We start from the raw sequence: 15,399 nt of genomic DNA, 5'->3' as shown, positions 1-15,399 counted from the left end.
TTTTTACTGCACTGTTGCTATGCAGTCCTGCCAGTGGGCTCCGGCTGTGAGGTTCTAGTCGTAGTTTTTTTGCCTCACATGTTCCACATCAACACACACAGACACACATGTGCACACACACACAAATACACACACACACACACACACACGCTTTTTTTCCAGTGTCTCCGTGTGTGAGACACACTTCCATCCATTCTGTACTGAATTCCTAAACCGTGAGACTCAGTAATAGATCCTCAAGTTTTAAGAAGGCTGCTTGCAATCTCTCCCTCTCTCTCTCTCTCTCTCTCTCTCTCTCTCTCTCTCTCTCTCTCTCTCTCTCTCTCTCTGTCTCTCTCCCTCTCTTCCATGTTCTCTGGTTCCAGTGGTACGACCCGTCGCTCTTTATGCCCCCCACTGCAGTGGCTGAGTTGGTATGGGCCACCGGTAAAGCTGAGGCAGTGCTGTCATTGATTCAGTAGTAACACATCGAGCTGCTGAGAGGAGACGCTGAAGAAAAAAGAGAAAGAGAAATCTGTCCTTATGATCCAAAGGAGCGAGAGCAGATCGAGCTGAAGGATCGAAGCAGGAAAGCAACTAGTCATCTGTTCAAGCTTGCTGGCACCTGTAAACCTTTTCTTCCTCCCTTCTCGTGCGTCGTCCCTGATATGACTCTTTTCAAGAGTGAACACTGCAGCCCACAGTGTGAGTATCGCTCGGTTCTCCTTTCTGTCGCGTCCTTGCCTCCTTTGCTCCTTTGTCACTTTTACGCTGCTGAGTGTTTGGGGTCAGTAGAGAGGAGACGTAGGAGTTTAGTTCCTCTGATAAGGACCTTGATGGCTTTGTGAAACATGTGAGAGTGTATTCACAGACAAATGTTTAAAAAATGGACTTTAGTGTAGTGGTGATGGATCTGTCTCCTGCTGTGTTTAAACTCAGTGTGCCCAGTTGGAATATTAGCTGTGTGTGTGTGTGTGTGTGTGTGTGTGTGTGTGTGTGTGTGTGTACACTGCTCATTTAGACAGCTTTCACTCTTATGGAAGATACAGAATGCTATGCCAAAATTTTAAAGTATTACAGAACATCAAGCCAAATTTCAAGTTTTCTCTAAGAACCCTTTTGGAGAAATAATTGAAAACATAAATCTATGTCTGTCAGAGAGGGTTCTCAGTAAGAAAGCTCAAGAACCCCGGAGGAACCCTTCTGACTAGGAATGTTATTGTGCATGTTTTAAATCTGATTTTGTTTTAATGGAAAAAACTGAAAGAGAAATTTATAGTTAAACCATAAGGGATAGTTACTGAGAAACTACAGAGAACCCCTCTGTCCAACAAAGGGTTTCTCAAGCTGACATGTATTATAAGGGTTCTCTGTAGATCCTCCAAAAATGTATTCAGAAGAACATCAATCCACCACAACAGGATCACTCTAACAACCCCTTTGTGTTCTCTGTTAATAAAAAAAATCTCTAAATATTGTTTATAAAATCTCTAAATATATAAAACTATTCAAAGTAATACTATTAGAAGAACCCAAAGAACCTGCAAAGAACCCAGATTTCTTAGAACGTACAATACTGTAGGTGTGTGTTTTATAAATATTATTGTTCTGATGTTGAGGAAACCAAAACTGATTTAAAAAAATGTAAACGATTGTCTGAACTCTTAAGGCTTTAATGCAGAACCTAAAAGCGAAAGATTTCCAGAACAAGAACCTTTTTCTTTTGGAAATGAGGAACATTTAACTCTCTGAAGAACCGTTTTTGTTTGAAAAGTGCGTACATTCTTAGAAACAGGTGATTAGAAATAAACAATGTGAATTAGTGGCACAGTCACAGGCTTAGTCTTACTCACTGCTCCCAGCTCAGGAGATTAAATATTTAAATGAAATTTTTTTTTCAGCTAATGAAGTAAAATTTTGCTAGAAAAAAATCTACATTTTCAAACATTCCTGTACTGTTGAATTATATATGGATCATTGCATTTCAGTGTTGATCAGATTTTAGAGTTGAAGGATGTCATTGATAACCACATGGCCTCAAATGAAATGAAAAGCGATCACTCTTGAGGTATGCTATCGGCTACAATCGAACAATTTGTTTTATTTTATAGTAACATCGTCAAAGGTAGTTGCGCGTCATCCGGCATTCATTCGAGCAGCTCAGATCATGTTCATCCAGTGTTTTCATGCTTCAGCAAAATACAACCACTATCTCCATAAAAAAAAAAAAAAAAAAAAAAAAAAAAAAAAAAAAAACACTAACACACACACACACACACACACACACAAAGAAGAAGGAAACAGAAACAGGTTTGCGGATAAATATGCGGGTAAGCTTTATTTACAGTCCAAACAGATGAATTCAAAAGGTCAGGCTCTGTTATCCATCCTGTTTTTGTCTAAATTATTAATAAAACACACAATCTGATTCAGAGTGTTTTCTTAAACTAGCTCAATCTGGCAACCCTGATATTAAATAACTGTACATTGCTCCTCTGCTGAGGCTGGGGCAGCTTCATTCCTGCCCAAATGACCCTTTTTAGTGACTGTTACTCCATTTTTGCAACAACAACAATAATAATAATCATAATCATATTAATACTACTACTACTACTACTACTACTACTACTAATAATAATAATAATAATAATAGTGAGAGAGATTTGAAATGGTGGATGGAATTGTACTGTAAATGGAAAAAAAAATGCTTCTTCATCAATGTAATCTATCTGCTACTACATACACTTTGTGTTGATTACAAGAGTCTATAGCATGACAGCGAGTAATTAGCTAATTATCTAGATTAGCATTTAGCTAGCTTGTATTGGTTTTGTTAGCTAACATTTGACAGATTAGTAACAAAGCTGTTGTCATTAGCCATAGCTAATAAAAGAGACACACCAGACAGAAGTATTGTTCTTCTGAGAATCATTTTTACTTTCATACTTCTTGTCAATTTAAGAGATTCAACTTTACTTCCTCGGCTGCTGTATAATGTCATAGCACAAAACTATGTCACTATAGTGTCATAGCACTATGTCAGCCATCTTTCAGAAGGGGTAATGATCTTGACGCTGATACACTGGAGAAGTTTCAAGTTGACTGTCTTAGAGATGTCACGCTGTCTCATCCTGCTCATCCCTCTTTTTATCTTCTTTATCCAGCTTGGGATAAAGAGTGGAGGAGCGAATGAGATGAGACAGCCGCTGTTACAGAAAGTGTGTGGTGTCTGAGAAGATATCTGCTGTAGAAAGGGCGTGAGAGAGAGAGAGATAGAGAGAGAGAGAGAGAGAGAGAGAGAGAGAGAGATGTCTCTTTAAAGATGCAGTCTGTAACATTTAACACCTCCCAGATCTGTAAAAGCTTGGTCTCATAAGAATACTCAGATATTCTCCGATTTTATATGTAAGAAAATATCTGAGCATTAGCTCCACCTCTAATCCTGGCTAGATTGTGCTTTAGACTTTTCTAAAAGACCATGAAACTTGTTACAAATTGTGACACATTTCTAATAATAATTACACATATTTAAAAATCACAGGTTTAAAAATTTTTGATTAACATTCCGTTTGGTTTTTTTCTTTATTCTTGTGCTATTACACGTTTCAAGCCAGACTTACATCCGCCCCCTGCTGAATAAAGAGTCACAGCTTGCCTAGCCATAAAGAATTAATAATGACCTGTAATAAAGTTTTTCTGAAATATCAGTATTTTATTTCTGTTTCTATATAGAAATAGGCAATTCTTAACAAATAGGAATTCTTAACAAATTCTACATTTATTCAAGAAATTATCAGCTTTAAAGATTGACATTATCTGCTGTCTTTTTATCCAGTTATAGATGTGTTGTAAAATGTTTGAGACATTTGTTTCTTTGTTTGTTTGTTTGTTTGTTTGTTTCTTTCTTTCTTTCTTTCTTTCTCTCTCGTTTTACTGAGAAAATTGTTTGTGGATCATCCATGTGATCATGGAGGTCCAGGTGAATGGGTTGTTACCATAGAAACACTAACGTATCACAGTGAGCGCGTAAATATTATCCTGTGATTTATTTTTTGATTATTTTTGCTGTTCTTATCAAGGTGTTATAAACATTTCCGATTAAACAGGAAAAAAATAAACACTGTTGCGATATTAATCATTTTTAACACAGTGTTCTGTTTAAGGGGAATGTTTCTCAGAGTTTTAAGATTGTAATGGATCTTCCTGACTATTGAGACATGGAGGTAAAAGACAGATCATTGACTATGTGCAGATGTGATTCGACGGCTCTGGACAGTCACTCTGTTGGGATTTCCTCTCAGTAACCAGCCAGAATTCTGGCATCACCTGATTACATTCCAATCTGTTTCATTATTTATGCCTGTCATTGATCATTAATTCATGGACACTGTCTGCTCCGTCTGCTTCCTTTGTACCTGAGCCAGTGATGTGACAACGCTGTTTCCTTCTGTTATGTGGCCTAAAGTGATGCAAGAAAATAGAGGTCTATAATTTCTTTTTTCTTGAAACTAAGATTTACATTATTGAAACATTTCAGGATTAGATACTGACAATCTCGAAAAAGCCAAGACATTTATGTAAGCCTTTATGTAAGAAATATATTGCATTGATATTGTCATGCTGTAATTTAATTATCAACGCCAGGGTCATGTTACTTTCTTTAAAAAATTTCCCTCAAACCCAAACCTCAACCCGAAACCCTAATCACAACCCTAACCCCAAACCCAAATCTCAACATCAAACCCTAACCCCAAACCCAAATCTCAACATCGAACCCTAATCACAAACCCAAATCTCAACATCAAACCCTAAACACAAACCCAAATCTCAACATCAAACGCTAATCACAACCCTAACCCCAAACCCAAACCTCAACATCAAACGCTAATCACACACCCAAATCTCAACATCAAACCCTAAACACAAACCCAAATCTCAACATCAAACCCTAATCACAACCATAAACACAAACCCAAATCTCAACATCAAACCATAATCACAACCCCAAACCTCAAACCCTAATCACAACCCTAACCCCAAACCCAAACCTCAATCCTAATCACAACCCTAGCCCCAAACCCAACCCGAAACCCTAATCACAACCCTAATCACAACCCTAATCACAACCCTAACCCCAAACCCAAATCTCAACATCAAACCCTAATCACAACTGTAACCCCAAACCCAAATCTCAACCCAAAACCCTAATCACAAACCCAAATCTCAACATCAAACCCTAATCACAACCCCAAACCTCAACATCAAACCCTAATCACAACCCTAACCCCAAACCCAAACCTCAACCTCAAAATCAAACCCTAATCACAACCCTAACCCCAAACCCAAACCTCAACCTCAAAATCATACCCTAATCACAACCCTAACCCCAAACCCAAATCTCAACCATAAACACAAACCCAAATCTCAACATCAGACCCTAATCACGACCCTAAACCCAAACCTCAACCCCAAGCCCATTACTTTCCAGATGTTTGATTTGATGAACCACAGCAGTCACTTGATTTACAACAGATGGTCACATTGTGTAAAAACCAAAGATCATGTTTTTTTTTTTTTTTTTTTTTTTTTTTTATATTTTACATGATAACAAAGTATTATGTTTGCCTCGCACCTCAATTTTGGGGGGATTCCTCCCCCTCTACAAGACATGTGTGGTTGGTTTTTGTTGGGTTGGTCAGCTGGGTGTCCTCCGCCTTGTTTCTCCATAACAGAACAAGAACTATAACAATGTGATATATTCAGCTCAAATCCGTAAAGCTGTCCATCTGTGATGTATGATATGAATTGTGCTTAAAAGAACAGGAGAATCCTAAAAAATTTAAGTTCTGTGATGCAACAAGACAGTAATCCAAAATACAGCGTGTCATGGTATTATGTGAATATGTGGACATATCCAGCTCAAGCTGAGACAAGAGATCATTGGGCTGTGTTACGTTTTTTTGTAGACAAAAAGCTACAGTACTGATTTTTATTTTGTTTTATTCACTTATGTTAATAACTGAAATGTAAATTTTGCATCAGAAAAAAATCTAATTAAACTACTGAAAGTGCTGACATTTTTATTTCCTATGCTTTACATAGAACCTGTATCTTGAACAGGAGATGATACTTGTGCTAACACCCCGCTAACACCCCGCTTTGCTTTAGCCGGGTTATTAAGGGTTCTAATCTTTATATAAGGGTTCTTTCTGACAGGAAACAGTGTTTTACTTTTCTACACAGAATATAGAGACCACTAAAAACCCTTTGGGGTGCTAAATTCTTAAAACAGACACATCTAGAATTTATCTTCATGGGTTACCCTTTTCTATGTTCTAGATTTAACCTGAAATTCGAAGTAAAATCAGTTTTAAATTAATTTTGCTTTAATCAGTGCATCTTCTCTTCCTGCTTCTCTTCCAAAAGAGGTTTGTACTTCAAGCACTTTCTGGCAAACACATTGTGTTCATTGTGTTGTAGAAGGGTTCTCCATAGAACCTTTCATGTCCCTCAGGAGCATCAACTGAAGAAGGATTTTTAAACATAATGTATTTAGAAATTCTATTGTGACAAAACAGAGTTTAACTATAAATTCATTTTCAGTTTTGTACAGCTACAAATAATTATGCAGGTTAAATCTAGAACATTTAGAGCTCTTTTTTCGAACTCTATAACACGATGTATTAGAAAGAGATTGAAGAAGGAAGCCTCAAAGCCTTAATGCACAGTTCTTCTTCTTCTTCATCTTCTTCTGGGCACTGGTAGCTCAAGCAGTTAAGGCTCTGAATTGTTGATTGTAGGATCGGGGTTCAAGATACCACTGTAGGGCCCTTGGGCAAGGCCCTTAACCCTTTCTGCCCCAGGGTTGCTGTATCACGGCCGACCCCATGGCCGACCATCCAAAGTTGGGATATTTGAAGAAAGAATTTCACTGTGCTGTAATGTAGATGTAATAAAATAAAGGCTTCTTCTTCTTCTTCTTCATGGTTCCTTGCGGGTTCTTGCAATAGTTTAGTGTTTCCACTGCATAAAGAGACTGAAACTTCCAAGATAGTATTCTGTGTCTCCAAAAAGTCAAATTGAAGCCCATTTTTTCTGGGAAAAACTACATTTTCCCTTCCTGTTAAAGTTCATAGATTAAGTAACACTAAGATTATCCCAGACCGTGTTATGATTTATTCCTGGATTTATTTACCAAGCAAAGCTGTGACAGCAACAATTAATCCAATCTAAACCCAGATTAGTGCGAATTCATCACATTTGCAATATCCTAGATGCTGAACTGTGAGTTTAGCTGTGAGAATTAATCACAGATGTGGATAAACAGGGTTTGTACTGTAGGTGGTGTGATTGGTAATGAGGCCTGCTGAGGATTTGGGATGTAATCTAATATCACCTATGGGTTTGTATGACCTCTATTCCCTTCCTCTGTCCTCAGTGACCTGTGTGTGCTAACGTATGCATATTTATGATGTTTGACTGACCTTCACATGATGAACGTGGTAGAGATCATGCTTTTTATCACCAAAATCAACCCTCAGTTTTAATCACTAATGGCGAGTTAAAGCGTTTAGATTACACCACTCTGTCACTTCCTGTCTGTCTCTTAAGAGATAGCATGAATAATTTTCCCTTTGTTCAATCTTGTACAATGTCCTAAAGAAAGCCCACAATCCAATCTCACTAAAGATAAGTGCATAAGTATTTACCCCCTTGAGCTTTTCCGTATATTGTAGTATAAGATATATTAATGTCACCCGATTTAAGCAAGTCTTGCGGTATTTGCTGTACGTCCATGAGATATATTTATTTAACAAGGTAATAAAGAAAATAATTAAAGGAGTTACCTGGGCATGGAGTTTAATACTGGTTTGAATAATTACATACATAGTATCATGACTGCTGTTAATAATGAGAAGAGTAAGTAGCTCTGGGTGAAGTGCTGTCTGAACTGACCCTCTGTGAATGTTAGTTTGGCCTCGGGTATAAAATCTGCCCTCTTTATATCCGTCACTTTCATACAGGTCTCATACACACACACACACACATACACATACACACACACACACACACACACACACACACACACACACACACACACACAGGGCTGTTATACAACATAAAGTTCAATTCGATTCAGTTTTATTTCTATATTGCTTTTAACAATAGACATTGTCTCGATGCTGCTTTACAGAACATAAGTAACATAGTACAAAAAGTGTTTTATTATTTATAGATTAATAACATACAAAAGGGGGGGCACGGTGGCTTAGTGGTTAGCACGTTCGCCTCACACCTCCAGGGTCGGGGTTCGATTCCCGCCTCCACCTTGTGTGTGTGGAGTTTGCATGTTCTCCCCGTGCCTCGGGGGTTTCCTCCGGGTACTCCGGTTTCCTCCCCCGGTCCAAAGACATGCATGGTAGGTTGATTGGCATCTCTGGAAAATTGTCCCTAGTGTGTGAGTGCGTGAGTGAATGAGAGTGTGTGTGTGCCCTGCGATGGGTTGGCACTCCGTCCAGGGTGTATCCTGCCTTGATGCCCGATGACGCCTGAGATAGGCACAGGCTCCCCGTGACCCGAGGTAGTTCGGATAAGCGGTAGAAGATGAATGAATGAATGAATGAATGAACATACAAAAGTTTGTATTTATCCCCAATGAACAAGTCTGAGGTGACTGAGGCTAATGTGGTGAGGAAAAACTCACTTAGACGGAAGAGTTATAAACCTTGCTAGGAACCAAACTCAGAAGAGAACCTCATCCTTATAAACTGTTATAAACACCAGAGAGTGTTATTATAAATAATGTCCTTTCTATAGTCAGATACAGTCCGGCAATTGTTTATTGATGAGGAGGTTGTTGTCCATGAAGTCCACAAACAGTTGCCATCTTTTCACTGAAGGTCTGAAATCCTCATGAAGCGGAACACAACTGGAGGTGATACATCTCTAGATGCCTCAGGGTCCTCACAGGGTTGGCTTCTTCTCACTGAATGTTTAAAATCTTTATGAAGCAGAATCCAAATGGAGCTGGTTCAAAATCGGGATTGTACCAGAGAACCAACTGGAGAGGAATTAGCATAGCTGTTGTTCATAATATTAACAAACCAGCACAAGATGATAATGTGCATTTGATCAGATCTACTGGAGTCATGCAGATACAGGCCAAGAGCTTCAGGAAATGCTCTCATCAAACATCAGCATGAAAAAAAGTTGATCTCAGGCAGTGACTGTGGCATGGTTGAGGTTGCCAGACAGGTTGTTATGAGTATTTCAGAAACTGTTAATCTCCTGGGATTTTCACACACATCAGTAGATGTTTACACCACCATTGATGTGAAAAACAACAGAAAAAACATTGTGAGGATGTGATGGAGTACTGTGCTGTTTTAGATGAGAGCGATCAGAGAAAACAACTGGCTCGACTGACAGAATCTATCCCTCTTTACAGCTACGCTGAGCAGAAAAACAACTCGTAGCATGCCAAACTACGATCCTGATAGCAACCGATTTCGGACAGGCCACACCCACATTCACAAAAACACCTGAGATAATGTAATTAATGCAGGGGCGTAGCCATCATTTAAAAAGTGGGGGGGGACGAAATGTCTAGTATTATCTGTTTTTTTTTTTCAGTTAACCCTTGTGTAAATGACAGGTTTTATTTTTAAACATGATTTTTTTAATCATGCTTTATATGAGTTATGAATATATATGATTATAAAACAGAAAGAAAGAAAGAAATTCAGCATACTGTAACGTTTCCCCTCTGATCTACCCTCATTCACCGGATTACCCATCATCCTTTGCACCCCGTCATCCACCATGTTTGTTCCCCGTCTTCACCTGTCTGTTCACCCGGACTTACTACGTTGTATGTATGTGTGATTTACCTGCTCCTTATTATTAAAATGACATCTTTAATGTCACTATTCGTCGTCCTCTTCCCTGTCGTGTACATACAGTGACACATACTTGATATTATGTAGAATTGGCAGAGTTAAACATGCTGTAAAATCTCAGTTCAACATTATCTTTATTCTTATTTGAAGGGTTTTGATAACACACTTGTTAAAACAAAAGACGTTATAAAAGAGTTTATATAACGTTTGTCAAAGCAGCTATTTTTCCTTATAATCCTTTAAATTGAAACTTGATAATTATTCAACAAGAGCAACAGAGTTACTAAACATTGTGCAACACAATTCGGAGTGAAGCGTTTTTGGCCGCTTTGAGCTCATCGTAACCGAATGTTGGACCGCGGGTGCGACTCGAGCTACAGTTCTGGGGGCGCGTGATGATGACGTGACAAGTGAATGACTGATTGCCGTGAACGTCATGTATAGTCTATCTTAATCTTTCTTGTCTGTTTGAATTTGAAATCACTCTGCATTTATATACATTGCTCCATTAAAACCTCAACATGTGGTGAACACAACTCTCCACTAAAAAAGTGAGGGGGACGAATTCACTTTTTATAAAAAGTGCGGGGGACATGTCCCCCGTGTCCCCCACGTAATCTACGCCCCTGAATTAATGGTTGTCTAACACCATGTTCATACATGGAAGTTAAAGCATCTTGTAAAAGTCATTGCTTTGTCTCTGGTTTCTTCTAAAGCTGACAAGTTGAACACAAATTTTTAGAAAAATCACTCATCTGTGTGAAATCTAGTTAAAACTGAAATAACTACATAGTACTCAGTGAAAACTAAGAATACCTGCTCTTTGTTTTCCAAGCTGTATTTTTCTTCATAATGTCTCTATACACATTTAATGAGAGGATGTTTATAGCAGGATAAGGTTAAGATTAGACCGCAGGAATACACTATTATAATAATGAGAACTTTTTGCTGGTGCAAAAATAAAGTTGTGGGCAGAAAACTGAAGAAACCTTGGCTCACATGCACCGGAGAATTGTTCCATGGAATCATTCGAGCCAATCAACTAGATTTCTGGCTTTACAGCGTCAGACTTACAGTAATTTACACAGAACTGGAAAACTTATTACAGTTACTTCACGGCTCTGTGTTGCGGAAGTACATCAGAAATGAAGAACATGTATTGGAAACATTCAGGAGGATCTCTAGCAGGCTATAAAATCTATCTTTCAGCTCATCCTGTAGCATATAGACGATTTAAAGGTTCCACATTTCTTCTCTGCTTGCCAGCTTACCGAAAACTGCTCGCATTTTACGCTTTTAAAAGTCAGAGGTTTATCTGCAGATGACAAGGTTATAAACCTGGGGTCTGTTAAGTCTGTTCATGGATCAGCTTCAACAAATCAGCAACATATTAAAGCTTGACACGTCCAGCTTTTAAAAACAGGCCGAGATAAGACAACATTTGGATTTTATAAAGGGCTCCGTAAACCTCAAATACACAAATATCTACTTGTTTTAATTGGAATATCGTTTTTTTTTCTTTTCTTTTTTCTTTTTTTTTTTTTTTTTTAATAAAATCCTCACAGCTGTCCACTTCGCACAATTTTAATATTAAGTCATTACTGTCACACGCTCCTGATTTCCTCAGCACTTCCTCCTTCGAGCCTTTTGAAATATTTACTGTTGATGTCAGACTCATTATGTTGAGATTTCAATAAAGGTTTGCTTGTAGAAATGACTGAAAATAATGATGCTAATGTAATTAAGCTTTTTAAAGCAAAAAAAAATCACAATCCCCTTAAACCTCCCCAAATGGAAAATAGATTAATTCCCAACGTAATTCTGTCCTCTAGTGTATATTAAAAGCTTTTTGGCTGTTTATTTCCATCAGAGTCTAGCTTAAAGGCATGCCGGTTTGCCTTATTTTCATGGCGATCACAGCGGGAAAGCTAATTGCATTGTGTTGCGTCGTGTTCACTGCATATGAGCAAATTGCTCGCTCGAGGCAGTGCACGCTGTTTTGTGTGATTGCGGGGGTCCTGAAGTCTTTTTGCAGTGTAATGGCTTTATCGTGCTGTGGATTAACACTGCCAGCTCGACACAGTCCCCGGTGCGAAGTGCCTTTGTTAGCAGCGTTGACCTGTGGGGCTTTGCTTCTCCTTTCAACCAGCAAGAAAAAATGCTCAATGGGTTCATTCAGTTTGACTGAAGTAAAACTTTTGTTTTCTTCTTTATTATTATTATTATTATTTATTTATTTATTTATTTTTAAGCAGGTAGAAAAAACTCAAAGCATCTTTACAGGCATGTGTCTGTGTATGAATGATAGCTTAAAGGATTATTTAGTGCAAAAAAAATAAAAAATCGCATGTTTAAGTGTTAGCTATGTTTTTGCCAAAAAGGGGCGGAGCAGGAATTGTTACATAATTAAATTGCATTCAGGATGGAAGAGATTTTTGGGTAACAAAATTTGTGAAAAAAAAAGTTTTTTTAATCATCTTTTTGAGAGAAAAGTGAAAAGCTAGTTAGCAAAAGACCGTTTGCAGTGACTAGGTTTGAACTAAATGATGTTCTACAATATTAAACATTTCAGTGCTGTTTTAGGTTGATAATCAACATCTTGTTGGTAACACTATCGCTATTTTTGCGATCATTAGGCCACTTGTTGTAAAAAGGGGGTGGAGCTAGAATGCTCACAAAAACAAATGGTCTTCAGGATGGAAGAGTTTGTGTGTTCTGGGTTGTTTGTAAAAAGCTATGTTTTTTTAATCGTCTTCCAGAGCAACATAAGTGAAGCTATCCACTATTTATTGTGGCTATAGCATAAAGACTATATCCAGGTAAATAAAAAGCGCTAATGTTTATTTTAGCAGCGAGTTTGTGTTTGGCCGTCTCTGTAGTCATGTCAGTACTGAGAGGAGAAAATGAGAGGTGGTGTTAACCCTGTCTGCAGCTTATCAGCCTTAAGGAGAAGATCATGTCCCTGTGGCAGATGGAGGTTAATTAGTCATACAGCACTTGACGTGTTTGCCAGTATAAATGCAGGATCAGGGTACAAGGCAGGCAGGACTCCAGCTTTGCTTCTTCCTTCTGTACAAACTCGAGCAGTTCAGGCGAGTGCCTGGCATGGAGCTGTTGAATAAAGAGTGCATGATGGACCTGAGCGTAGAACCATTTCCTTTTCCACTGGAAGTTCATGCAGCCAAAGCAAATTTCCTGAGTGAAATTTGGTGGACTTTCTTCCTGGGGGAAGTGTTAGCTCAGAGATTAAGATGTTGGACTAATGATTGGTAGATTAATTACTAGTTCTACCTTGAACCCTAAAGGGTTGTGCTTCTGAGGGTTTTCTGTTCATAAAACATTTTATGTAGAACCTGCTAGAGAGATACACTCCTAAAAATAAAGGATAGAAGATCCATATAAGAACCATTTTGGTTTCCCAAAGACCATTTTAGTGAATGATCCTCAACAGAACTCCTTATATGCGCTTTCTTTTTAATAGTGTAAAAAAACCTTTTACACTACAACGAACTATTGAAAAGCTGTGAAATGAAAGCGTTCCATGGATTTTGAAGTTTCTTCACAGAACCACACAACCTAAAGACAAAGAACCACTTAAGAACCTTTATTTTTAAACATGTCCTTCTACAAATTTCATTTTTGGAATAAGTTCCAGGTAGAACCTTTTGTATTTGGAGAAATTCATCTTTTTCTTTTACATCTTTCCATCCTTTTTTCAGAATCAGTTTTTTGTGAGATCCTTCATCGTGAGATCCTTCTTTTTCTGGTTTTACTTTTTTTGGTACTCAAGATGAGTATCATTAGGGAAACCCTTTGTTTTGTCCTGCTGGGCGTTTGTATTTCCTAAACCTCTTTAGAGAAATAAAGTCATTAACCACTCACTCACTCACTCATCTTCTACCGCTTATCCGAACTACCTCGGGTCACGGGGAGCCTGTGCCTCAGGCGTCATTGGGCATCAAGGCAGGATACACCCTGGACGGAGTGCCAACCCATCGCAGGGCACACACACACACTCTCATTCACTCACACAATCACACACTCAGGACAATTTTCCAGAGATGCCAATCAACCTACCATGCATGTCTTTGGACCGGGGGAGGAAACCGGAGTACCCGGAGGAAACCCCCGAGGCACGGGGAGAACATGCAAACTCCACACACAAGGCGGAGGCGGGAATCGAACCCCCAACCCTGGAGGTGTGAGGCGAACGTGCTAACCACTAAGCCACCCTGCCCCCCCCCGTCATCAACCAATAAACGACAAACCAATTCTACAAGAGTTCCTCAAGTAGTTTTTTGGATTGTTCCTTTCAGAAAATGTTTAAAGTACAAGCTTTACTGAAACTTTTAACGATCTCAAGAAGTCATTTTTCCTAAAGAATAATTTTTTCCCTAGTAGTTTCTCTAGGGAAACCCTTTGGTTTGTCTTTCTGTTAGTTCAGTTACATGATGAACTTGTTTAAAGAACAAAGATCCCTACCTTCTAAGAGTTGAATTTTGTGTGAGGTTTTTTTCAGAAAAGGCTCCAAACAGGAAGAGTCCAGAAAATTAGCCATTTTTCAGAACTTTTAGGAAGCATTTTTAAAATTTGAATGTGTAAATAATTTTCATGCACAGCAGAAAAAATGGTCTCTAGTCAAATAAAATGGTATTTAGCGATCATCTCCTGCTGTTCTCCACTTTCTCATCTGTGTGTGTGCGTGTGTATGTGTGTGTTCTGAGAAGCCACACTGTGCCTTTCCTCGCCAGTGTGTGTAAATTGCGGTGCTGTTGGCATTCCACGCTAACAGGCGCTCAGTCTTGCTGTATAATGCAACCCAAAAGAATCAATCTCTCCATGTCATGGAACAAAGCCCTAAAATTGGATGTCTCTTGTTTCTGGATGTTTACTTAGATGAATTTTGACAAGCCGGGTTCTGTAGCGAGGACGTGCTGTGCAGTGTGAGAGTGTGAGCCTCTTTAATAGTGCTTAAAACAAACAGCTGTACATTTGGCCTGACTTCTGAAGCATCCTCAGTGTCTCTCGCTCTCTAAAAGCCTGTGTGTGGAGTGGAGAGAGAGTTGAGAGGTGACCTCTGCTTTTGGAGTGGATGCCGTTGGGGTTATTGGTCCTGCCTGACAGCTTCTTGTTGTTTTTCCACAGACATGAGCATGACCGGAGAGCTGAAATCAAGCCGCTCGAAGACGGGAGGAGTCAAGAGGCCGAGCAGTGCTGTGTACGGGTGAGTGTAAAGCGCCTCCAGCTTTTTCCTTTTCACCAGACAGACTAGCTTCAGCACTATACAAGAGCTCAGTGTTGGTTTATGAACTTTAAAAATCTTTTGACTCCCGAACCAAATACACCAACACATTTTTTTCTTACTGGATAAAAAAGGTTGTGTTATTCAATATTTTTATTTATTGTCCAACTTCTTGTGTGTTGTGATTAAAAACACCTCAGATTCCTGTTCCTTCTCCTCCAAGGTCAGCACATTACTGTTTCTTTAATTGGTTCATGTTGAGGAACTGTTTTAAAAATA

At 38.7% G+C, this 15,399-nt stretch overlaps 1 protein-coding gene across 1 annotated transcript in view; it reads left to right on the top strand.

The window, feature by feature from the left end:
* Positions 1 to 468: 468 nt before the first annotated feature.
* LOC132851581 (RNA-binding Raly-like protein) overlaps positions 469 to 15,399 on the top strand; it is a 70,524-nt gene continuing 55,593 nt past the window's right edge. The window contains exons 1-2 of the mRNA XM_060878551.1: positions 469 to 684; positions 15,024 to 15,102. Coding sequence (XP_060734534.1) covers positions 648 to 684; positions 15,024 to 15,102 — 116 coding nt within the window. The 5' untranslated portion in view covers positions 469 to 647. The remainder of the gene's footprint in view (positions 685 to 15,023; positions 15,103 to 15,399) is intronic.

The sequence above is a fragment of the Tachysurus vachellii genome, chromosome 9, assembly GCF_030014155.1.
Source record: "Tachysurus vachellii isolate PV-2020 chromosome 9, HZAU_Pvac_v1, whole genome shotgun sequence".
In the NCBI taxonomy this organism is placed as follows: Eukaryota; Metazoa; Chordata; class Actinopteri; order Siluriformes; family Bagridae; genus Tachysurus; species Tachysurus vachellii.
This window is presented reverse-complemented; position numbering and strand designations above follow the sequence as displayed.